The sequence below is a fragment of the Onychomys torridus genome, chromosome 4 (genome assembly GCF_903995425.1).
Source record: "Onychomys torridus chromosome 4, mOncTor1.1, whole genome shotgun sequence".
Classification (NCBI taxonomy): Eukaryota; Metazoa; Chordata; class Mammalia; order Rodentia; family Cricetidae; genus Onychomys; species Onychomys torridus.
In genome coordinates, this window is record NC_050446.1 from 148329676 (window position 1) to 148355996 (window position 26321).

Below are 26321 nucleotides of genomic sequence, written 5' to 3' on the forward strand. Positions count from 1 at the left end.
TTCTGTCTAAATCACCACAGATTCAGAGCCATTAGATTCCTTTTAGAGTCTCCGCAGCACTTTAATGGGATAACCGTGCATGATGAGCTTGGATCCTAACTGCTAAGATGTCACTGAGGTTTGGAATATTGTACTAGGTTTATCTCCTGCTACATACAGCTCAGATCCAAAATGTTTTCCCAATGGCCAGAGTGTTAAAAGAACTGGTTTCCAACTTGGTGCTATTGGGAATTGGTGAAAACCTGAAGAAGTAGGAGCCCCATGAGAGGTTTTTGGGTCATTAGGAGTAAGCCCTTGAAGAAAACAGGGGGACCCCTCTTTCCCTTGCTTTATGGTCATGGTGTGAGTGGTTTTGTTTTTGCCAAACGTTCTCTTTTATAAGATGTGCCAGCAGAACATGGACTGAAACCTTTCAAACTGAACTTTTCTCTTTATAAGTTGATCATTGATGGAAAGCTGACTGCTATAAAAAGATTAGTCAAACCACAACCATGGTCCAGCTATGGCTGACTATAGAAAGACAAAGAAACTTGGATAGCATCCAACCTCCACAATAAAGACATCCAGATATGAAGATATGAATCCATTGCACCGGCCCAAGGGAAAAGCTAGGTAAAAGATAATTTTGATGTCTTTTTTGAGGGGGGATACGTGGGTCCTAAGAAATTCTGGTTGTTCCAAGTTGTCATGACATTTCCTTCCTTTTCTAAATTAGGTTTATTTACTTATTTGTGTGTGTAAGTACGTGTGTGTGCATGTGCCGGCATGCCCCAAGTGTAGATTTGAAGGTCAGAGAACAGCTTGTGGGACTCAGGTCTCTCCTTCGATCACGTATTTCCAGAGATTAAACCTAGGCTGTTGGCACTGGCAGCAAGTGCCTTTATCTGCTAAGCCATCTTGCTGCCCGTTTCTTTTCTAAACCTCAACTCCAGCCTGCAATGCATTTGGTTCTGCGTCATGAAAAGGGACAGTTAAATGGTACTTACCAAGAAACTTTTTCATCATAAATGAACTGTGAAAAAATAAAAAAGAAAGGTAGTTACATATGTGCACATACAGCGTTTTAAGATGGTGTGCTGTCGGTGCTCACTGCTGGCATGGTGACACTCATGGCTGGGCTGGAATGTCAGGCACCTGTGGGCAAACTCTCCCTGTAGTCTGACTATTAATAGTGAAAGGACAAGTTGTGTGAAGATTGGGGTGGGTGTGGGTGGGAAGGAGAAGCAAGGTGATCCTTCAGTTTCTGCCCCAAAATGGAGGGACTAGGAGAGATGATTCTGCTCTGTAAAGCAAGACACATCATGGAATTTAGGTTTACAAGGGGAGGTAGGAACTTGGCCAGTGCTTTCAAATTCTGATCCTTTAGGGACCGTGAACATTTCTGGACATCTCAGATTTGATGTAAGCAACTGATATTCCACACGCTCAACATTGTCCTTTGAACTGTCTCCTTTTGTTCCCAAGGGAGACGTTCTATCACCACCAGAAGTGAGGGGATCAGCACCACTTAGCATCTCACAAAGAAACTGACCTTGAGACAACTGAATACAATGGCATCAAAATGTGTTTGCAGATCCTGGGCACTGTTGGCTGCCCATGCCCTGTGCCATGGCCTGCCTTCTGTCAAGAAAGGAGGCTAGAGAAGGTCAGAAGCAGTGAAGGAAAGAAGTGACAAACAGATTTTAGTCACATCTATTGGAACCAATAGAGTGTCTATCACAAAGTTTAACTAGTTAACTTCCAGCCCAACACTGCCTCAGATCAATTCCCACTTGGGGGAAATAAAACAATAAACAAACAGACAAAAAACCAAGCAAACTTGTAAAATCTTTTGACATATATAGGGAAATCAAATTTCAGAAAGCAGAAATAATTTCTGGGGTTGTTCAAGCCATCATGGAACTGATTCCAGGACTCGGGTCTGGTCTTATTTTGGACCTCTTTTCATGACACACTTACCTGCCCACATGACTCATAGGACCCACAAAGACTGTATCTGTTATGCAGGCAGGAAGCCATGGAAATGGTTTTAAGGCTTCTCTGAGCATGGTGATCTCTTATTGGCTTTCCTCATGGAGGCAGAGGCCTCTGGAGACTCTAAGACAGAGGCTTCAGGGCTGGTAGACAATGCCAGACCTCCGTACAGGAAGACGGTGAATGTAACTAACAATGCTGGCATTGCCTTGGTCCCCAGTGATTCTAATAATCTCCAGTTGTGCAGAGACACAAATGACACCTCAAAGACAGTCCACACGACTCACAAGGAGCTCTTCCTGTCATCATAAAGGTCTAAGGAGAAGGAGCAGGAGGTAGAAGTCATGCTTACTTGTAACAGGTTCTTTTTAACAAGCTGTTTTAAAAAGAAGAATGTTGCTTCATTGTCTTGTTACTCTGTCTCTGTCATCAAGTTCAACAAGTACATCTGGATGAAAATGCCAAGCCAGAATGGGAAAAGGATTTGAGGAATCAAGGAAACAGCCCCATGATGTAAGCTAGATAGTATGGAATCCACCCCCTGGAAAGATTCACGGTTGTTTTACATAATCACTAGCATTAACACATTGTTATCATGAAATAATGGAACAGAATCAATTATTTAAGATGGAAAAAATTTTATTAAGTACTTAATTCAATATTAGTCTTAGCAAGGGGAAGGAACAATTACTTCATAGTCACTCAAGAGAATCTGAGACTCCAGGAGAGTTTATTAAACCAGAACAATTTAATTCTCTTCCATCAGAGAAGGCAGGCAATGCCATATATGAATGTAGCTTTTAGGGAGCCTGCACTCTGTGTGAGATTCTCCATAGATGGGGCATAGCTCCTACAAAAGGAGCCACTGTGAGTTGACTAGTCTTGGTACAGAGGCACAGGCATCCTTTGTGTACTTTCTAGGAACAGCTGTGTGCCGGTATGCCTTTAACTATTGATTATTTAAAGAAAAAAAAATAATGGGCTTAATTATACAAAAGTCCTCACTGTAGATTGAATGTGAAATGTCCCCCACAGATGTACATTCTTGAACACTGAGAGGGTACAGAGCCTTTGGCGTGGTGGCCTAGCTAGCAGAAGTGAGTCATTGACCTTACAGGGAATGTCTGCTTCTGCTTTTGGCCCAAGCTTTCTGCTTCCTGATCAGGTGTGAGAAGCCACCTCAGGCTCCCTCTGCCCCAGACAGGAGTGCGCCCCTTCCTGTGCCTCCCCTGCCATGCTGGCCCACACTCCCTCCGAAACGGTGAGCTGCTATAAGCTTTTCCTTTGAGCCTGTGATATATTTTGTCATAGTGAAAAGTAACTAACATAGTCACAAATAGAGTTTACAGGGAGCCTAAAAGATCAGAGAAACAGCAGGCAAACCATGGTGAGATGAGGTAAACTACCAGCCGGAGGCCGAGCATATGAGCCTCCAGGACTGCTGTGGTGGTGTGTGATGTGTGGAGGTGTTGTGGGGAGTCAGACACTTCTGAGAAATGGATGTCATCTTCCTGCAAGTTCTAATACATGGTAGCGATCTGGAAACATTCAAAATACCGGAGAGTTTGCCTTCTGTATGACCCGGGGACACCCCATTCCTTAGGGGTAACAACTGCTGGGTCTGCTGCTGAGGATAAGGCCTCCCACAAAGCCAGGGGATGCAGCTTCCCTGTGGCTGATGTAGAAACACAGTGCAGTTTATCCCTGTACCTTCAGGGGATTGTGTAGAGCAATAAGAAGATGCATCAGGGGAGGTCAGGCTGGTTCTTGGGGGAGGCAGTGTGGCCTAGCCATCCCATCCTGGAAGACTGAGAATGAGGAAATCAACATGGATGGCAAAGGTTCTTTTGGAAAGGACCATGGGGCCATCCTGATGGAGGCCTAGGATCATTCTGTATAGAAAGTTAAAAGGACAGACTGGGGTCTTCTAATGGCTGTGGAGAATGGGTTAGTTATTGCTCACAGATATTATTTAATTTCATTCTCCCGAGGGAAGTAATGTAAATACCTCTGGTTTTGTGCACAGGCTGTTACGAGGGAGCACACGCCCTCACACCACCATAGGATTAGTGCAGACTGTAGGGAACTGAAAAACAGGCACACTCTCAGGAAATGCCAATTCAGTTCCACTTTGTTACCACTAGGTGGTGCTCACACCCCAGCCCTCCACCCTGGTTTAGGCAGTGACATTAAAATGAAAAGGCCCAAGCCCATTTTTCAAAGCTCTGGTGAACCTGCAGGAAGGAGAACAAGTACCTCAAGGCAGGAAGCCCACTGAAGCGCCTACAGCTGCACGTGGCAGGTGGCAGGAGTTCCTGCTTGAAGTTCACTACTGGACGGGGGCAGGGAATAAATAAGTCATCTACGCCAACACTGAATCTTCTTGAGAGCTGCAACCGAGCAAGTTCCCCAACCTTTTCCCAATAGAAAGCAAGCCGAAGATACTCTCTCCTGCATGTGTTTGAGGCTAGGAACTGAGATAACTCACAGTGCCAAGACAGCCGCTGGTGCTGAGAGCCTGGCCTCAGATTTGCTGAGCAAGCGCTACCCCGGGGTCCTGACCTCTGACCTACATGTGGAGCATCCCAAGCTATACTTGGCTTTCTCTTAGGTTTCCACATACTCTGCAGCTGGGCTAAATGTGAACAAACAGAAATGAATTTGACAAAAGCGCTTACTTCCTCTAGGCTTCAGAGAAGTGGTTGGGTACCATGGAAACAGGCTCGTCAATCCTGGTGTGTGCTCTAGAATTCTTTCCCCAAAGTCAGGCTGACTTCAGGCAGGTGGATGCCCGGATGCCAGAGCTTCCCAGGGAACTGCCAAGGGAATGGCTCCCTCAAGATGGAAAAACACGGCAAAGACAAGCCGGGAGTGGCTTGGGTGTAGCCAGGAGAAGGGAGTGAACTGCCTCAGCATCACCACACCAGTCCCAGTGTTTGAATCCTAGAAGTTATAACCACAAAACGGGAATGGCCATGCTGCTGCGATTTATAATCTTTATTAGGATCATTGACACTGTGGGAATTTCAAGCAGTGAAAATGACGGGAAAATCAAGAGCCTCATTTTCTTTCAAGAGGCTCAAACTTGAAAATCTTCCTTCCTTAACTATCAAATCAAGCCAGCCTCCCCCACAGACCCTTCTCTTTCAATGGCACTGGGACCCCCCCCACCTGCACCCGCACCCCAGCTGCTCTGCATTTAGAACACTCACTTCTTGGAGTCTAGGAGCAGGTAGAGCAAGTGGCTCAGCTAAGGGAAGGAATAAGGGGAGGAGTCCAATGGGACAAACTAAAAGGCTGTGCCCCCCCCCCACCCCCCATGGCTTGTGCTTTAAGGATGATAATGGGACATGTAGGAAGGCCATGGTCATGACATCAGTGACTTCAGAAAGTAGGACAAGAGATTCTTTGTGTGAGATGTGCTGATCCTCTCATAGAAACCTGTAAGAACCTGCTCCAAGGCAGAAGAGGGTGGGGAGAGACCTGAAGTATATAGGAGACAAGGGTGGTGAGAATAAAGGAGTGGTAGGTAGCTGGGCGCACAAAAACAAATGCAAGCACAAACTAAGAATTTAAAGTCGTTTTCCTTGCAAAGCTGAGTGGCCCCTTATCAGCAAGCTGCCTTCTCCAGAACAGCTGATAGACACCCCTCCCTATGGAATGAGCAAATGCAAAGATGACCCCAGCCGGCCTCCCAATATTCCCAGCACCACATGGTTCCTTCCATACAGCCACCACAGTGATGGTAAAACCAGCTAACTTCTCTGCGACCACAGTCAATTCATTTCAGGACTTTATATTTCTGTCACTATCGTGTCCCTGGAAAGCTTCTAGCTATCATCATCATTCCCTCTTGGCCAGAAGAAGAGTTGGAATGGAATGGAGGACAGTTGACGGTAGGGAATCAAGAGAGAATCAGTTGATTCCCAGGGAAGAATGGGATTAAGAGGAAGAGGGGACTGGCTAGAGACAAGGCCACCTGTAAGGCAGAGGACAATGTGTCACCACGACTGTTAAGATTGCTTTTCAGCCACAGGAAGAACAGGACCAAACCATTTCTAGAGTATTTAAGATTATCTGCTCTGATGGATAACTTCTTGTCAACCTGACACAACTATAGAATCACTTGGGAAGAGTCCTGAAGAAGGAGTGTCTCCATTGGGTTGGCTTATGGGTGTGACTGTGGGGATCGTCTTAAGTTACTTCTGTGGGAAAGCCCAGCCCAGTGTGAGCAGCAACATTCCCTAGGCAAGGAGTTTTGAACTGTGTAAGGGTAGAGGGATTGAGCTGAGCACAAGCAGGATGTGATCATATGTGCATTGACTTCTCTTTGCTTTTGACTATGTATCCATAGTCTATGATGTGACTTGTGGTTTGAAGTTCCTATCTTGACTCCCCCCAATGATAGACTGTAACCTGGAAGTGTAAGCCAAATAAGCCCCTCTTCCCCATACTGCTTTTTTGTCAGCTTATTTTTTTTGTAAACCACAGCAACAGAAATTAAACTAAAACAGCTACCTTCATGAGTTCTAGGGTGAGAAAAGTAAAACTAATTTTTTTCTAACAGCATGCTCTCAGAATAAGGAATATTTCAGACTCTCAGAGATAGATTTTATTGGAAGGAAAATCTGGATTCTATATAGCTGTACTGTATAGCTGGAGCTACACTGGCATGGTATAGCTGAACCATCTTAGATACCTTCTCTGAAAGCCTGAGAAGCATGGATACCTGTAGGAGTGTTCATATTTTCTGCCGAACCAGTTAGTTGGCTCACTAGAACTACACTATTCAATATGGTAGTTACTAGCCATCTATGGCTGTATAATGCAACTTAACAAAAAATAAAATTTCGCTGTTTGCATTTGCTAGCTGCATTTCAGGTGTTCAGTAGCTGCACATGCCCATATGGCTACCATGGTTACTGTATGAGACAATGAAAAGGGAAATGAAGTGAATTCATTTCAAAAGCTCTGAATTCAGCCAGGAAAGTGTCTCCCAGGGGTCATGTTAAAAGCTGGGTGCTTGGGTTGGCACTACTAGGAGGGTGGTGAAATCTTCGTGGAGAGGAACCAAAAGAAAGCTCTTTAGGCCATTGGGGCATGTCCTTGAAGATGACAGTGGGATCTTTGTCTTCTCTTTTCTTTCTTGTTGTTTTGGCTTGTGAGATTGTCACTTTGTTCCACCACACACACTTGTCATAGTGAGTTCAAAGCAACTGGGTAACTGGGATTTGAACTTGGGCTCCTGGGTCCATGAGCTAAACACACCTTTCTATTTATAAGTGCCTCAAGTATTTTTTCATGGCGATGACAAGGGAACTAATGCAGAAACTGCCTGTCTGTGGCAAGTGTGTGTCATCTCAGCTCTTTCTTTGCCCCCATGGGATCTCTTTACCCAGGGGCTCTGCAAAGTGATGGAAATAGAAGCAGCCACTTGAACTTGAGCTTCTTTGCTGTGTCTGCACCCAGAGTGACTTGAGGACTGTGCCAGCCAGGATCAGTGGCTTCTCGGCTCCGTCATCCACAGACGGATAGCACTCTGAGTTGGATTTTGTACCAGCCCAAGTAATGGGAAAGCTATTCTACAGAGCTTTCCATCACCCGCAAAGGTTCTCTCCTCTTCATGTTCACAATCCCTGACTACAACTGAGATGAAATGTAAAAATAAAGTAGTTCCTTTTGGGCAGCTGTTAGACTGATGATGTGATGGGTCATTTGCATTTATGTAAATTTCATGATTATGTAAATCACAGCAACATTTCAATGCAAGAAACTTGACAGGCTGGCTGGAATTGGGAAAAAGGACAGGACTGGGAGGCCTGCTATGCCCATGAACCAAGTGCTCCTGGGTGTGGAGGAGAGGCCTGCACTGATCTGTGGACAGCCGTTGCATATGTGAGCAGACACACAATGGGAGCCACTGCGAAGAACACAGAGTATTCTCGGAACTTAACAGTGACATCTTTCCTGCTTCCAGGCATTGTCTAGCTTTTCCATGGCCAGAGATTCCAATACAGAGTGTGTATGAGGCTAAGGGGAGGCTCTATTCCTGAGGGGAGGGCAATGGGAAGAACGTACAGTGTGTTTTTGAAAGAATGATTGCTTTAGACAATAGTATATCATCATTGCAGACTAATCATAAAATAGCACTGAGGAAAATTTAGATGGAGCCTAAGTACCAGAGTGAACTGACTTTGGGTTTGTTGATGAACGTCTTCATTTTGGAGGACTGTGTATGGAATGCACACGCCTGTCTCACTCCTGTGTTCTTGCTTTCTGCCCCATCTGTGTCCCCTCTCCCCCTCAACTGGTATGTTTCAGCAGTCTTAGATTACAAGCAATAAGGAAGTTCTTTAGTATTCTCCTGGCTGGACTCATCACCCTCTGTCCTTTAGCAGCAAGCAGCATCCCTGGAGAATCTGTTCTGGCCATCTTTGGATCGCTAGGCCTCCTGGTTTGTCCTTGGAGCTCTGTTGTGTGACTCTTAAGGGTGTCTTGATGAGAAGATACACGGAAATAGCATCTGGTCCCACTTAATCCACGCTTGTCCTGTGAGTGAATGAGTTCTCCTTGTACAACCTCAGGGGGTCAGTTGAACATTTCAGAACTTAAAAAAATTAATAATTAAATTAAATTGTTTGGGAACCTTGGTGATTATTTTGTGGGTTGAGGAAAGGGCTTTTTAACAGAGGCATTTTATGCGGCCATGGCACCATCCTGTAGGAAGCTAGGCTTTACCTAAAGAAAATTGAATAAAAATGATTTTGTTATTATATATGTAGTCATAAAATAGAGGAATTAAAACAAAGTACTGACAGAAAGCTACAGACAGTTTGTGAGCTTTGGTCTAAGGCTGGGTGAGGAATAGATGTAGGGATGCTGTAAAAGCTACTTTGCTAAGTGCTGCCCTTCTGGACTGAGGGTGTATTTTGTTCTTCACACAGTCATGTGAAAATGATCCCAGATGGTTGGATTAGGCAGATCGCTCAATTAGTAAAGTGCTTGCTGTTCAAGCAGAAGGGCCTGGGTGTGGATTCTCAGTATCCAAGTTAATGCTGGGGGTGGGAGCACATGTTGTGGGGGGTGGAGACCAGTGGATCCTGGGCTCCCTGACTAGCTAGTCTGGTCAAAACAAAAAGCTCCCCATTCAGTGAGAGACCTTGGCTCAAACACTAACACAGAGAAGTGATTGAGGAACACATTCCAACATCAGACTTTTGCCTTCACAGCGGTGAGCTGGCACACAGACACACGCACATGTGCGAGAGCACACACACATACACTCAGATATAGATGATAGCTAGATACTATGAAAATATGGTCCACATTCACTAACAGAAGTCAAAATTGTAGACAAACTAAGCCTGCACAGACGAACGTGATCTTGTTTCTCCCGAATTTCAAAACTGACTTTGGAAATGATCATGGCTATATAAGAGATCAATAATCCCAAAGGATTTCCTTTCCACAGTCAGAAGTTATGCTTTTCAAAGTCCAGTGCCCCTGATGAGAGATGATGCAGGATGCAATACAGTTTCCTGGGTCCCACTCCAAAATCCAAACAGTAAAAATCTCTGGCTTCCACATTTTAGATAAGAGTGCTAACTGTTTTGGATGTTCACCAAAGTTAGGGGAACGTCGTTTAATGTACAATGAAGCAATATCTAGCTTTGAAGACTCCCATCTTAAGAATAAACATATGCAATTTCTCTCAAAGTCATAAAACCCTAATTTTGACAACCCATTTGTAAATAGCCCAAGTCTCCAGCTGATGCTAAGGCATCATTTGATGCTGCAGTTGTTGCTTGCTGAAGGAAACACAGGGCAGCATCAGCAGCCAGCATGTTCAGCTGTCTCAGCTCTGTGATTTATGTACCACCACCCCAGGGCAGATGGTTGTTTGGCCCAAAGACCAAGTTCAGGAGGGTGTGTCATCTGTGACCCAGAGAATCCAAACCTCTTTACTTCGTCACACACCGTTAGCAGCAATGGTATCTGATTTATCTTGGATAGGTCCAGATAAATTGGACTGAAGAAAAGTTCTTCCACACACCATCCAGGAGGTATCTATGCAGAAAGCCAACCCTCACAAGACTGCTCTGGGAGTGGATATGGCTGAGTTTGTGGTCCGGGAGATCTTGCCTGTCTACTTTACATGTCACTGTCTTGTGTTTGTAAGCCTAGTCATCTTTCTGTACTTCAGCAGAGTGGACAGTTGCATTTGTTTATGGTTGGCATCCCCTACTCACATGTCTCTTGAAAAAAATGTAATTTTCAAAAAGCACGAGAAACTTACTTTTGGTGGTTTGAAAGATAATGGCCCCCATAGGGAGTGCCATTATTAGGAAGTGTGGCCTTGTTGGAGAAAGTCTGTTACTGTGGGGATGGGCTTTGAGATCTCCCACGCTCAAGCTACACTCAGTGTGGCACTCAGTTGCTTCCTGTTGCCTGTGGATCAGGATGTAGGACTCTCAGATCTTTCTCCAGCATAATGCCTGCCTGCATGCCACCTGCCATGATAATAATGGACTAAACCTCTGAACTGTAAGCCACCCCAGTTAAATGTTTTCCTTAATAAGAGTTGCTGTGGTCATAGTGTCTCTTCACAGCAATATAAACCCTAACTAAGACAGTACCCTAAACAGGCAGAATAGTGGAATGTACAGGAGCAATGTGTGTTGGTCCCTTGCAGGACAAAACTCACCAGAAACCATGTTTGGAAAGTCTGGGTTGAAGTTAAAAAGAATATTCTCAGTTTGCAGTGACTAATCCTTTCTTAAAGGTAACAGCCAAGAATAAGTATAGAGTTCATGTGTGTTTGAAAGTCTATCGCCTATGACTTCACATGATGAACATAATACACTGAGCCCTTCTGCTCTTGAAACTGCTTAAGCCCCAGATCTGAGAGGATACACTTTAGAATATATGTAACTTAGTTTCCAGGACAAACCTTGTGATAGTTTTCAACTAAACTACTCACAGGAAAGTATTGTGTAAAGTAAGTCATACAGTCCTGATGCATAGATATACAAATGGAAACCCAGAGAGAGTGATTTCTCTAAAAATCAATTTTGCTAGTAAGAAGGTGGGATAGGCGCAGTTTTCTAGACACTCAGAACCAATATACAATCATCATACATGTCCATCAGCTTAATAATGCAGTGTTGGCTCACATCTGCCATCCATAAAGCTGATAGTATAATTCTGGACCAAGCCTAAAGACATGATAACCAAGGAGCCACTGGTTCAACTCCCCCTTCAAGTTGGAAGGTCCAAGAGCACCAATGTCCAAGGGCACAGGCAGATGAATGACTTGACGTAAGCAGGGAGAACACATTGCCACCTTCTACCATGTTCCATTTAGGTGCCTGAGGGATTGGCTGATACCACTCACTTTCGTGAGAGTGGTCTTCATTTTTAATTCTATTGATACCAATGCTCTGTCTGGACAGACTATATATTATGGCTTGAATCTGAACTATCCAGCAAGTTTTGATTATTTGTTCTCTAGCTGATTCAGGAAGTGAGGCCCAGCTGGTAGACATCAGAGGCCGGTCTGGGAGGGGGCAAGCCTAGCCATTTGCTCCCGGCTAATTCTCTGCATCTGAGTCCATCATGATGTTGATGGTCTCTGCCACATGCTTCTACCACCCTGGCCTTACCTATTCCACCACCCCTCCTTGCCATGATGGCCTGAAGCCCTCTGAGACTTTGAGCCCAAACAAAACTTTTCTCCTTTAGGTAGTGTCTGTCAGGAATTGTGGCCATGAAACTAAGTAACCAATGCACAGAAACACCCCAAAATAATGTACCACTGAGAACCTAGAACAAGTTGACACATAGAATTAACTGTCACAAGAAGAGACTGGTATTAGGAGTCAGGTCTCCCAATTCCTCTTTGTTTTCCTTATTTGGAACTATCCACTTCCACGTGGCTTTGCCTGCCAAGCTAAGGAGTTTGGTCACCTCTGGTCAGTTAAACAAGGGAAGAATGTTCACCGGATTTCTTGGTGGAGACTTGGATGACTCTGAGGATTTACTGGGGACAGAGAGTGGAGGGTAGTAGGTGACAGAAATGCTTCTATGTTGTAATCTGACCCACCAAGAACCATAGCATGGCTGACACATCCATTCAGGCTAAGACTATAGCCCCAAGTGAAGTGGGGGACATTCTGGGGACATTTTTATGAAGTGAAATCTACAGGACAGTTAGGTAAGACAGGTATTGGGGAGTTGGAGAAAGGGGGACTTAATATAATTTCCAGGTTAGGTAGTCAGGACAGACACGAGGGCAGAAATACAGGAAGAGAGTCCAGTTTTGTTAGACATTTCAAGAGTTACTAAAGACATGCAGCTATGTCGTCCAGAGTTATTTACCCACAATGGACCTCAGGGAGATCTACTTCTGAGAGCACAGGGGTGGGTGTGGTCATGGAAGGCAGGCTGTGTGATGATGACTACGAGGAAACAGAGAGGGGAAGAGTTTGGGAGCACCAGGGAGGGGAGTCAGGAGCCACGAGGCCAGCAAGGAAGAAGAGTCAAAGGATTACAGAGTAGCTGCAGGACACTTAGAGTCAGACAACCTAAGACCACTGTTCTGAGTACCTAGTGAGTAAGCAGGGTTCTGGGTAACCAGAGTAACTTGGAGAAAGGAGCACTTATCCACACAAAGACACAACACTTGCTTATCAGTAGCTATGTCCTTGAGAGAGACTCCACACTGGCAAGTCTCATGCTGTCCTGTGTTGAGAGGTATCATAGTAAGATTGAACTAAAATGGCAAAAGCAACTTACCACAATGAGCGCGACCACAGACAGGGTGTAGTAGATGGAATCCCTCAGCAGGCACCAGGAGGAAAGAGCCACGACCTACAGGAAGTGGGAGACAAACAGGAAACAGGCTGTCAGGCTATTCCACAAGACAGCGTGGCTCTTGCCGGCACTTGGCCTCCATGAGGACCCAGACAGAAGAGAAAGAAAGGGTGTGTCCTCCCTTTGTACTGCAGAAGAGTCATCTGTATTACTGGCCAGTGGTAAACCAGAAACATAGACTCACATATGTTTGCTGTGTGCCCCTGATCAATCTGTCCATCAGTGGGGAAAGGCTTTAGGGCTATGAGTCTGGGTTCTTCCCATAAGAAGATACAGCAGGTGGACTGATGGGAAATGACTAGTGACAAAAAATGGGAGAAGTCAGGCATCTGTACCACTGTGACTGTGATTTGACCTCTAAGGAGAGAAGGAAGGCTGATGTGTCTGGCTGCTGAGTGGTTCCAGAACTGTGTAGCTAAGGTCAAGGTGGGCCCTGGGGCAAAGGTGCTTACTAAGGGAGTCTTAGATCTCCTGGCATTCGAGTTGCTTAGCATCTTTCATGTGAAGGGCGGGACAGGTGTGAACTCATGCCTGAGTCAACACAGAATGAACACCTGGCCTGGGCAGCTGCTGCCCTTCAGAAGGCAGGCAGGCCCTTGGAGACCCTCCAGGTTTTCTGGCCTCATTCCTATCACATGGCTAGATCTGTTAGCAACTGACCAAACTTAATTAGAAATAAAAACTAAGTGGATTTACTTAGCAATTTGGAAAGAAGGTTACTTTAGTGCTTGGTCTATGCCGCCGTAAAGAGATGTTGGCTTTCCTGAGCCACAGCTGCAGAAGAAAGAGGAGTGTTGTTAGATAATGACAGCAGTGGGGGTGGGTATTAGGCATCATGGGGAGGTGTGGGCAAGCCATTTCCCCCCCTGTAAATCCTTCAAAGTCTCTTTTTAGGGGATACTTTGGCAAACTTGTACAGAGCTATCCAGAAAAGCCCACAGAACCACGTCAGCAGGTTGTTGGATTAGCCTCTTCCCTAAGCTCATGGCCACGGGACATCTGTTTGGCTGCTTTTATCCTTGGCCTAGCAGGTGAAAAGGGGTGTCACAAATGCCAACACTCGCAGGTAGGCCAGTGACAGGCACATGTTACACCAAGCACACATGGAAAAGGGGTTCCAAAGGGAAGGGGGCCTCTATACCTCTGGTGATCCCAACCGCTGGGTCAGCTACAAAGACCATGCAAAGGAAAATGCAAGAAGGCTTTTTGTATTCAGCTAACACGAAAGACAGGCCAGCCTCTTTCCATTAGTACATCCTTCTATGCAGTACACTGACATGCAGATATTTTCCATGGCTAATTTTGCCTCATTAGGTCTTCGTACTGGCTGATTTAAGTTAACGATGACAGGGTTGTCCAGAAGAGACCCACTCCACGGCAATTGCTGCAGGTGATTACAGAGCTTTCTTTACCCTTTCATCATCCTCCCTTGGATTGTGGACTCTTAGAAGCCGTGGTCATCACTCACCATAGATGGAATAGAATAAATTGAACTAAACTGCTCATTTGTCAGCAGGTTGCAAAAGGTCTTGGATATTTATTCAATTTATTATAATCAGGCAAATGAATTTACAACAGGAGACAAATACCAGTTCTGAACTTCAAGCAAATCACTTGGGCTTTTAGATGGCAGACTGAATCACACTATTGCCGTTCTCTTTCTTATTATTCTGTGACCATATGACAATACAAATATTCTTAAGACAAGACGAAACCCACAAGTAGAAAAAGAAGAGAACACATGATCCGAGCAATACAATTTTGGAATCTGGAAAGCAGGGCCACTCACTTGGCTTTGTGGAAAATTCAGAAGCCAGGTGGCAGATAGGCCTTGAAATACAACTAAAAGACTATTTAAGAATTTCCTTCCTAGACTTCCTCTCTCATTTTAACAGCCCAGCCACAGTCTATCCCTCACCTTAACAGAAGGTAAGAGCAGAGGTCCCTAAGCAACAGCAATTCTGCAAAGAGAGGTGTAGAGGGAGGAGACAACTATGTGCATAGTCTATGAGTGACTTCTGCAAGTCAGGGACTTACACATTTCCAGAGTCAAGAGGTCCTCAAGTGTGCGGCACAGCAAACAAGGTCAAAAACCAAAAACATAATCTAAATTATTCATTTAGATTAACGATACAAAACACACAGCCAAAGAACTTCACAACGGTCAGCTAAGAACAGACCTGAAAAATGAGGCAGAGACAGAGACAGAAGAAGGAGTGAGGGGAAGGAGAGGCAGGAGAGGTGAAGGGAGGGAGGGAAAGAGGGAGGGAGGGAGGGAGGGAGGGGGAGACAGAGAGAGAGAGAGACAAAGAGACAGAGAGAATATAAATGATCAAAACAGATCAACAACTGATTTCTGAACAAAGACACTGGAAACCAGAAGGAAATGGGTAATATCTTCAAGATTAGAGAGGGAAATTATTTTAACTGGAACTTGTTTGTACAGCCAACTTATCAATTAAAAGTGAGACAAGGGTAAGTGCTCAAGTTTAGCTTCATTAATTTCCTTCTGATGCTTCATTCCCGAATAGACGTCATGGAGGATGCACACCTTCAAAATAAGAATTACACAGAGAGCAGGCTGTAAAACACCAGAAACTTTGCAACTAGACTCTGCCAGAAAAACTGAAGGACATTTCTAGAATGGTGGCAAGAGGAAATTATAGGAGGGAGACAAAATATTATAAAATATTTGCAGCAAGTTTAGAGAGTGCCTACCTGTGACACACAGCTGCAATCCTAGCACTTGGGAGGCTAAGGAGGACAGGGAGTTCGAGGCCAGCCTGAGCTACATGGCAAGACCCCAATGGCTCTAAAAACCTCAGCCCCAGGCCAAACTGAAACAAATAAAAAGACAGTTATAAACTACCAGGAAAACAGAAGTGTTCCAGAAAGATTGTGAATCATTACATATTAATGGCCCAGTTAGAAAGAGAGGCTGCAGAGGCATAATAAATTAAGCTGGCTGTTGTATAAACAAACTTACGATACAAGTCTTTGAGGATAATTCAGGGAGGGCTGGGGCTAACAGCTCCTCTTCCATGCTGTGAAGTCAATACAGAATGCTTGCAACTGAAAATCCAATAGCTGCCAGCTCAGCATGTTATTTAGGGATTTCATAGCAGATATCGAGAGCAGCCACATTAGTGGAAAGTAGTGGGAAATTGGTACTGATGGGGCTAGAAGATGGCTGTTTTCCATAACAGGTCGCTAATAACTGGTTCTCTGCTTAAGCTCTATGCATATATAACCTTAATAAAACCAGGAAAGTATAAATACAAATTATCCACTGAGATCTACTAATGCAGGAAATGTACCTTGCGCCAAGTCCAGATGTCAAAATTGAGCAGACTGTAATACATTTTCTCTCATTATGAACTGTCTTTAGCATCTGGACTGTGGACAAACTTTAGCCCCAGATTAAGATGTAACACGTTACAAAACCAATTTCCCCGCTACAGATGGGGTGAACTTGGAGCATAGTAAGAAGGAATCAAACTAGAGAATAATCTCTTTCTCCTTGAGAGGTAACTTGGAGAAGGCACATCCCCAAACCTTCCACAGCTCTGCTGGAGATAAGGTGAAGGCTCCATCAGGGACTCTTGTCCTTTTTGCCTAACTTTCTGGTCCCACCATTCCCTGATAATGACCATATTTACTTGACTCTGCAGCTAAGGGGTGCAAAGGGTTATTTCATGTGCTCTGCATGATGTCTGAGTATGTTAGGGCTTGCCCTCCTTTATCAGCTATCAGAGCTGGGCCAGACTGAAAGATTTGACCAAGGTTGTGACAGTCTTGAATGGGGGTATGTATAGAATTAGTATCCAAACCCAGGAAGCTTGGGTTATGAGTCCCTATACCTGCATAGTGTGCTATACATGACCTTACAGGAGGCAAGATTGAAAAACAAAAACAAAAACAAAACCGCCAAAACCAGATGCCCCCTTGCCATTGTATTCCTTCTCTAGGGAGGGAGTCTCCTCCCTCCACTACTTTAAGAGTATTAGAAATGTAGCTAGAGGGGGAAGTAGTTGGAGCCTAAAGCACAAGATGGCATTGGCCACAGTTCCATTTAGAAATGAAGTATTTTCTTGATCCAGCTGGGATCTCCTGCTCCCCTAAGCTTTCTTTCCCTCAAATCTTGCCCTTCATTACTCCCACTGTCGTCCAGATTGTTCATGTAGATCTCATCCATTTCTCTGTCATTGGGTGATCCTTGCGTCTTTCCTAGGGTACTATTTTCTAGGTAGCCTCCCTGGAGTTGTGTAGCAGTCTAGTCATCTTTGTTTTACATCTAGTATCCTCCTATGAGTGAGTACATACTGTGTTTGTCCTTCTGAGTCTGGGTTACCTCACTCAGGATGATTTTTTCTAGATCCATCCATTTGCCTGCAAACCTCATGATGTCATTGTTTTTCTCTGCTGAGTACTACAATGATATATCCTCTGTAGTCTGCTGGCAATGGTCGAGAGAAAGCCTGATCTGACCTAGTCTGGTGATCAGATGACTAAACACCCTAACAGTCGTCTTGGAACTCTCATCCAATAACTGATGGAAATGGATGCAGAGATCCTCAGCCAGGCCCCAGGTGGAGCTCCAGGTGTCCAACTGTCGAGAAAGAGGAGGGTCTTTAAGAGCGTGAATTGTTGAATCCAAGACTGCAAAAAGCACAGGGACAAATAGCCAAACGAATGGAAGCACATGAATTATGAACCAAAGGCTGTGGAGCCCCCAGCTGGATCAGGCCCTCTGGATAAGTGAGACAATTGAATAGCTTGATCTGTTTGGGAGGCACCCAGTCTGTGGGGCCAGGATCTGTCCTTAGTGCATGAGCTGGCTGTTTGAAACCTTGGGCTTATACAGGGACACTTTGCTCAGTCTGGAAGGAGGTGACAGGACCTGCCTGCACTGAATCCACCAGGTTTAAATGAATCCCCAGGGGTGCCTTGATCCTAGAGGACATGGGAATAGAGGGGAGGGGCTGGGGGGAAGGTAGGGGTGGGGATGGGAGTGGGGAGGACAGGGGAACCCATGGCTGATGTATAAAATTTAAAACACATAATAATAAAGAAAAAAAATGAAGTATTTTAAGGAGAAGCATGACAAGTGGTTGAAGCATGCAGGCTGCAGGTATGGATGTGGATGTACGAGGAGGGAGAGGGTTGATTCAATGCATACTGGAACTATTGGTCCATTTGTCCACTTTGCAAAAAGAACATCCCTGCCATTGCTTGGTAATTGGTTCATTTTCCTTAAAATGGATACATGAACCCTATAGAGTCTACACAGTTCCCTTTGCTTCTCTGTGGAGGATGGAGGCAGGATCCACCCGACTCACACCCTGAACATATTTATTGGTCAAGATGGATAGATCAGTATCCCCGAGCAAACAGGGAAGGTCCTGTGCATCTGTCAGTAGGTGTCACTCAACCCAGAGCAGGCTGACAAGCAGACAGCTCAGCTTCTGTCATGCAGTTACCAACAGGAGGCAAGACAAGTCATCCTGGTGAAGTGACCAGAACAGGGGTCCTGGGAGGAACCCCACAGTGATGAGTTCTGCCCTTGCCCTCATTATTCAGTGGCACAGATGGTGGGATTGCAAAAGGCCACCCAGCGGATGGCAAACTCCTCCTCCGACATCCCGCCAGAAGCTCTGCCCCATCCCCAGAGCTCTAGGGATCCCTCCCAGCTGGAATTTCATCTTGATATTTCCTTGCTATTTCTGGAGAGCATTTCACACATTCTCCACTGAATATGCAGCTTTGATTTCCTTCCTATAATTCCATTTCATTTCAGAGTGGTATAAATGAGAAAAAGAAAATCACACTTCCCAAAACAGGGGAAAACACATTCTTCTCTCTTTTGGGATTCTGGATTCTTCAAAGAGGTTAAAAAGTAATTGTTTACAACAAAATTATGCCTTCTGTATATGGATATACATTATAACTCTCCACCCCATATATATATATATATATATATACACACATATATGTATATATGATATAAACAGAGAATCTTTGGAAATATAATGTATATGTGCATATAATTCAATACAATATGTATGACCAATTTTTCTTGATAGCTATATGACATGTCAGACACATTTTAAAAAGTCAGATCCTCTTATTTTGTTAGTGTTTTTCTTTTTAAATAAAACTATCAAGGCAGACCAAACACTACAATAATTGCACAACATGAAGTTTCTGTTGTCTCAGAGAAATGCTATTTCACACAAACTTCATGGACCAAAGATTAAGAAGACCATAAGATGGGTTTTTGTTCCAAGCTTTTGAGCTGACACAATTTCTACAGCCAATTCCTCTCTCAGGAAACACAGCATACACAGCCTGTCCTAGTCTAGAGCTAGGACAGGGCTCCGGGATCACCTGAAACAGCATGAAGACACCAGCACTCATGTCTGGACAGAAGAGGGACTAGTGTGGGCTTTTCTTCCACCAGGAAATCTTGGTGCTACCAAATGTCCACTCTTCAGATTTGCTGCAGAATATTTCTACACGGGGGAAAACCACCGAAATCTAAATGGCTTTGCTTCCTAGAAGTTTGCTAAACACATGAACTTCTGAACATTTATTTTTATTTCTCTCTGTGTGTCTTTCTCTGTCACTAGCCACCTTACTTTCTGAAACAGCATCTCTCACTGAAACTGAAGCTCACTGAGAGGCTGGACTGTCTAGCAGTGCCCTGGAGCCCTCCCATCTCTTCCTCCCAGAGCTTGTGTTATGGGCATGTTCTGCTCATCTGAGCTTTTGGATCCCCAATTTCAGAATGTCACACTTGAGCAGCAGACACTCTGCCCCCTGAGCCACTTCTCCAGTCAATGAACTTTGTCATTTGTTAATCTTAACAATAGGAACATAAAATGAATTCATATTTAATTTTTTTCTAAGAAAACTCATTTTGGGCTATAGTTTTACTCAAGAAAAACAACTGGCAGTCAACAAGCTGCTGCCTGAGATATATTTAAATAAGGAGGCCACCTCAGGACAGTGGGCACAGAGAATCTTGTGAATGCTCTCCAACGAGCATGCTGAATGATGAACATGGCCATTCATATGACCTGGGTTTCCAAGGGGTTAACAAGAACCTTTTCCATCTCTTACAACATTATGTGCAGTAGCTTTTGTGATAAATGCAAGCCACTGCCTGATATTTCAGCATTCACCCACAGGATGCACAGTTTGCTCTGCTGCAGCAAAGAAGACAATGCTAATCTACGGGGCTATTTCCTGCTATTCCACTGGACCCTTAACCCATTAAAGGACCAGGTGTAGGGGCATCTGCCTTCACTGTCGGGCACTGTTGTACCAACATGTAGCTCAGTATTTGTTAGTGCTAGTTATTTGATATAAGTTTCTTGAATAAAAGTAGCACGTTTAGGGTACCTCATTAGCTATCAGGTGCTAACTGAAAGAAACAGAAATGCTAGTATTGAATGTGGTGAGGTGATTCTAGGAAACATTTTTGGGACATTGGAGAAGTGAGGTAGATAGCAGAATGGAGACACAAAAATTGTGGTAATGGGCAAGTGAGGCTCAGTCGCATTGGGAGGTAGACAGAGAAAGAACATCTGGGCTACATATCCTCTGACTCCATCAGTCACTCAAGTATTACATTTCCTGATCCCTTTTAACCCAGAATGGCAAAACAGGATTTAGTGGCAAGGGAGAGCCCCCAGGAAAAGAAATGAAGCTTTACAGTTGGAAATCAGGTCAGGGGAGTTGAACTGGTAAAGGTAAGGGGTCATGGGTGGAGCACTGGATATGTCTCCTCCAACTAAAAATGTGACTTTATACAAGAATTCAATGAACACAGCGCGCGCACACACACACACACACACACACACACACACTTGTTAGTAATCAAGAGTAAGCAAGTTTCTTTATGAGCAGAGCTAACTGTTTGGGAGTCAGGCCTGATGGGGAAGAGGTTGAAGGCATCTGCAATCACTGTACTGCGTCATGAAAACATCTCCCTTCCCATGGCCGACAATCTCCCGGATAATGAGATGAAATGCTGGACAGGAGTGCTTAGTTAAACCAAGTCTGTGATTTTTTTCTCATAAAAATTCATTGATCCCCTTGTCTACCTTATGGAGGTGGAAGCCTTGAGGCTGGGCTCCTCAGCTGTCAGTGTTTGGTGATTTAATTATTGGTGTTGGCAGTCACCCCTCAGGACCACTGAAGAACCATCCAAACCTGCTCCTTATTAGCTCAGTGAGGTATCCGAACTTACAATGTTGGCTGAAGGACAGGGGGTACCTAAGTCAGAGTCACAGACAGAATGGAAAATACAGATAGTAAGGAGTTGGGGTGGGGACCCTAGCCCTCCAGCCCTTGACCCACACAGGAGGGTCTGGACATGATGCATTGGGCACAGAAAGCCAATGAGGATCTCCAGGCTGGAGAACAACCATGCATGCATGTGTGTGTGTGAGTGTGTGTGTGTGTGTGTGTGTGTGTGTGTGTGTGTGTGTGTGTTTAGGAAGGATGACACTACAAATAGGAGGTTCTGCTTGTATGGGGGTTTCTTACTTATCTATTGTAGGTCGCTGTCCTGTGGAGGAGGCATCCCTTTTTACTATGTATAGATCCATGTTAAAAAAAAAATTACCGCTCCCTTTTAATTCCTTCCACTAAAAAGAGAACAGGAAAGATCCAGTCTAGACCTTATTTAAAAATGGACACCCTTCAAGTTAGCATCAAATATATTTTACATGGTAAATGTATTCTCATTTTACATAATATAATGAAGTCTCATTACATAATATAATGGTACAATCTCAAACTTGAGGGACCATTGTGATGCCCTGATGTGTAACAGGTCATTAGAGGGCTTGGTCTCCAAGATGGCATGCAGCTTCTATGCATTCAAAGTCGGGCAACATGGGTCATTCATCTAGATCATGTGACTTCAGTAATCAGACAGCTAGACCACACACAGGATGAGAGTTTAAGCTTCTGGAAAAGAGCCCTCCCTTAAATGATGCACACTGTTCCATTAGCATTCACTGTCTCCTGCATTATCAGGTTGGAGGAGGGGGCTTTCCCTGGTGTTAGAGGGTGGATAAGGGGATCCTGGGGGCCTGAAGGGCCTCTTACCTCCACTTGCTCTGAAAAATAAGAGCCTAGACCAAACAAAAAAGAGGAGAACCAGCTATTTTTCAAAATACAAGCTGGATATGGATTTGGATTTGGAAGTTTCCATTTCACACCTGGAAAAATCCAAGGTTCTCTGATTTCATCCTTTAAAGCTCCAGAAGTGGGATTTGTGTATATTTACAATAGTGTTTGCAAAAGCATGGGCTTGTTGCCATAGTAGATGCTAATCTGACTTAAAAATGGAGCTTATGTTTAAAGAATAAATGTGGTTGATCCCAATGCTCAGCCCAAACTCTTCCGGATATTTGGTGGGAGCTCCATGTGGGAGGGAGGCATCTATCCATCCTCCGTGGGGTGAGGATTCAGGCTGTGTTCCTCCCTTAGAGGTGTATGGTGATATTTTTATACTAAACAATACCAGTTGCTATGTCTGTGGCTCATCTAGCTCCAGTTGACTTGCAGCCAATCTATTTTAAGTAATTTGAGATGCAGGGTGGGGAGAGCAGGTGATGCTCATGATTCAGTCCTGCAGCCAGGGCAAATTAAACGCAAGGACATTTCATAATGTGTACTTAGAAGATCCCCTCACGTTAAATGAATCAAGAATTAAAACAGTAGTGCACCAGCAACTCCCAGGTTTTGTCAGTATTAAATAATTAGGTAGAAAGTTGAGGGAACTTGGTGACTAAAGCAATTAATAAATGAGCTAGCTACAAAACACCCCAAAACAAAATCTGAACCTAAAATCAAATCAACAAACACTAACAATAAGCCAAAACCAAAACTAAAAACCCCTTCCTAAAGAGTTGAATACTTTTTAAACAAAAACACAGGAGACATTGTATTATCTAAATGTTGAAGACCATTTTCCAGTTTACGGATGAAGGCGCTGAGAGAAAGATGAGATCCCAATGCAGTATCTTCCCTTTCTCCCATCCTATCACTTTCAAAGCATGTGGCTGGAAGATGTGAGATTCACCCCACTATTACAGTGATAGTACTATCTGAGCAGCAGTACACAATTTGTGTATCTCTTCTTTACTTCAGTGTCCATCTGGAGTGCCAATAGTCACCTGCACTAGATCCATAGTAACGTGTGAAAACGCATAGAAAAGTTGATGAGATGTAGCAAAGATTGTGGAAAGAAAGGGATCTTGTGTGAGAAGCAAAGAATATTTTCAGTCAGAGGTCTTAATTATAGCTTCCTATCTCGTTTCTAGAAAGAAATGGACATCTCTGATGATGTGAGGTCTTTGGGGACCTGGTATACTGGACTGTTTCCAAAGAGGTCAAACTCCTCCCTATACTGTAGTAGTTAATATTAACAGTAGGGGCTGGAGCAACGGCTCAGCAGTTAAGAGCACTGGCTGTTCTTCTAGAGGGCCAGGGTTCCATTCCAAGCATCCACATGGTCAGCCACAGCTGTCTGTAACTCTAGTTCCAGGGCCTCCAATGCCCTCTTGTAGTGGACTCTACAGGTACTGCACACATGTGGTGCAGACATTCATGCAGGCAAAAACATACACACAAAGTAAAAATAAATAAACCCTTTAAAAACTTGCTTCTTAGATGCCAATCACTTTCATGTTTTTTTTTTTCCTTGTAATTTTTTAACCTTGTACATTTTACAGATGTCTAGGCTGACACTCTGAGGCTCAGGGTTTTGAGTCATGTGGCTGCATCTGGGCACTCAGTTCTTTGCTGGTAAGTACCCATTTTATGGTATCATAGAAGTCACTGGTATCTGTTTGATATCAGCAACTTCTGAGGCCAGACAAGGAAGGTCTTCCAGCCAAGCCTCAGAAAGGCCTTTGTCACAAGCCAAGAAGTTTCAGATAAGACAGAATAAGCTAGAACATCTAAATGTATTTACCTTCAAACAAACAAACAAATAAACAAACCCCATATCCCAGAACCCCACTTATATTTATATACAAACTACCTCTAATCCTAGAGACAAAATGGAATTTTCATAAATTTCTTTCTGGTTCTATGTAATTTTTAAGTTAAAAGTCCACTGCAGCCCAGCATGGTGGCACATATCTTTAACTCCAGCACTTGGAAGGCAGAGGCAGGGGAACCTCTGTGAGTTTGAGTCCAGCCTAGTCTACACAGTGAGTTTCAGGAAAGCCAGGGCTATGTAGAGACCTTGCCTCAGAAAAAAATAAATAAATAAATAAATAAACAAACAAACAAATGCCACTGAAATATGTAGGTTTTATATAACATAAATCTCAAAAAATAAATTTCTATTAAAAATATGTGCAATTGCTGGGTGGTGGTGGCACATACCTTTAATCCCAGCACTTGGGAAGCAGAGGCAGGCAGATCTCTGTGAGTTCAAGGCCAGCCTGGGCTACAGAGTGAGTTCTAGAAAATGGCACAAAGCTACACAGAGAAACCCTGTCTTGAAAAACCAAAACAAACAAACAAAAAAAGTGCAATTATGATTAGAAAAAAAGACTCAAGTGGCTGGAAAGATGGCTCCATTCTAAGAGCATATAGTAGAGGCCTAGAGTCCTCTTGTAGTGGATCAGAGTCTAGGTACCTCCAGATACCTGCTGTCATGAGTGCACACCCTCTTCCCCCCACAGACACACATGCAGATACCTAACTTAACTCAAACTGAGTCTGACAGAACAACAGTCTTATCCACCATGTCTCCCTCACAGCGGATAGCCACTCCACCTTCTGCGTCAGTCATTTCAGGTGTCACCAAACCGAAGAACTTGCTCCTTTCTTTGTGTCTGATTTCCTCACTGAAGAAGATGAGGAAATGACACATGGTTCTAGCAGGACTGAGGCACGGTGGCAGTACCAGGCAACACACGGACCGAGGGCAAGACCCCAACACAAAGGAAATCTCATCGGTAACAGTTGCAAGTTGTCTGGCCTTGGGGCAGCTATTATTTCATGACTTGGTATCACATTTTCCTCATCTACAAAATGAGAATAATGATATCTGCAGCTTTTCCATCAAGGTCTATCCTGAGGATCAAGTGTCATGACATCTAATAGCTTTAGAACATGGCCAGCATGCCATGTCTATACAACAAGCCATATCTATTGCCTCTGATTCTCTTCTCTCTCTCCCTTCTTCCTTCCTTGGACATTTAAAATTTATAACTAACGGTCATCTTGAAGACTTTATTCTTATATTAAAAATTAAATTGACATACTTAAAACCTAATGGTACTTGGAGTTCTATAGTGAAATTCACCCACTTCTTAATTAACCTCTCCAGTGGCCCAGAACTACATATATATATACTTGTAATTATTTTAATTTTGGGATCTTTTAGTTCTAATTTATATATGACAAATCAAAAGAGTTTAATGACTCCAGATTTAGCTTCTTCAGCAATCTGTTGAATCCCACCATGATATTACCCCCTATTTCCTCTCATACGTGTAGTATTTGACAGTGATGGTTACTATGCCTACTATATATTTGATGGCTCTCCTTCTATTTCACATTCCATTAATCTTCTGGAACCATTCTCTCTCTCTCTCTCTCTGTAGTCTTTTGTCATTATATTATAGCTTCTTTCCTCTCTTCTCTTAGGAGATGGACCACTGTCAACACTACCTCCAGGGCCACCTACCTGGCAGTGTGCTGGGCCCCACCCATATTTACAACAGCAGTGGTGTTTATAATCAGACCTATACACATGAATGTACTGAGAGCAGTAAAGTGGGGACTTCTCTGCCTTGGGCTTACATATGTACAGGCTACCTTCTCAGATTCCCTTAATAGTTAGGCTGGTTGCTAGGTTCAGTGAAGGTTTGTAGGGTAGGTCTTTGGTGAACAATCACTTGTTCACAATGACTTATGTACACACTTCTTGTGAATGCACACATGCTCTGGACCATGGCCTGTGCCATCTTCCAGGTCACCAACATCAGGGATGGCTATCTCCAAACGGTAGTCAGTACCCTAGCAAGTGACACCATCAAAATAAGTTTAATGTTCAGTATGATGACTTCTCAAAAAGGAAAGATCTTTCACCTTTCCACACTGAACTCTCACAGAAGATGCCTGAGCTATGACATCTCATCTATGTATTGTCCATGATTCAACAGTTACCAAAATGATCAACACAAGTGTTGATTTCCCTGGAGCAACAGCCAGATGCACCCCTAACTTCCATCACTGGTCATCATATTTGCGTCTTTTTTCATAGCAGTAGCCACCACCCCTGCAAGGGGTCCAATCCTGAACAAACGCATCCTCAGGATACTCACATGAAGTTCCACTGCGCCACTCTGAAAGATCACATTCATTCTCCTATATTCTCCACAGAGTGCCAGAGGCAGGAAGGGTGTGGCACATGATGTAACATGGCCCAGTAGGAC

General features: G+C 44.0%; 1 protein-coding gene across 1 annotated transcript in view; it reads right to left on the minus strand.

The window, feature by feature from the left end:
* Slc24a3 (solute carrier family 24 member 3) overlaps window positions 1-26321 on the minus strand; it is a 495475-nt gene that overhangs the window by 51994 nt on the left and 417160 nt on the right. Inside the window, exons 7-8 of the mRNA XM_036184903.1 lie at window positions 12769-12843; window positions 987-1012 (exon numbers count right to left, since the gene is read on the minus strand). Coding sequence (XP_036040796.1) covers window positions 987-1012; window positions 12769-12843 — 101 coding nt within the window. The remainder of the gene's footprint in view (window positions 1-986; window positions 1013-12768; window positions 12844-26321) is intronic.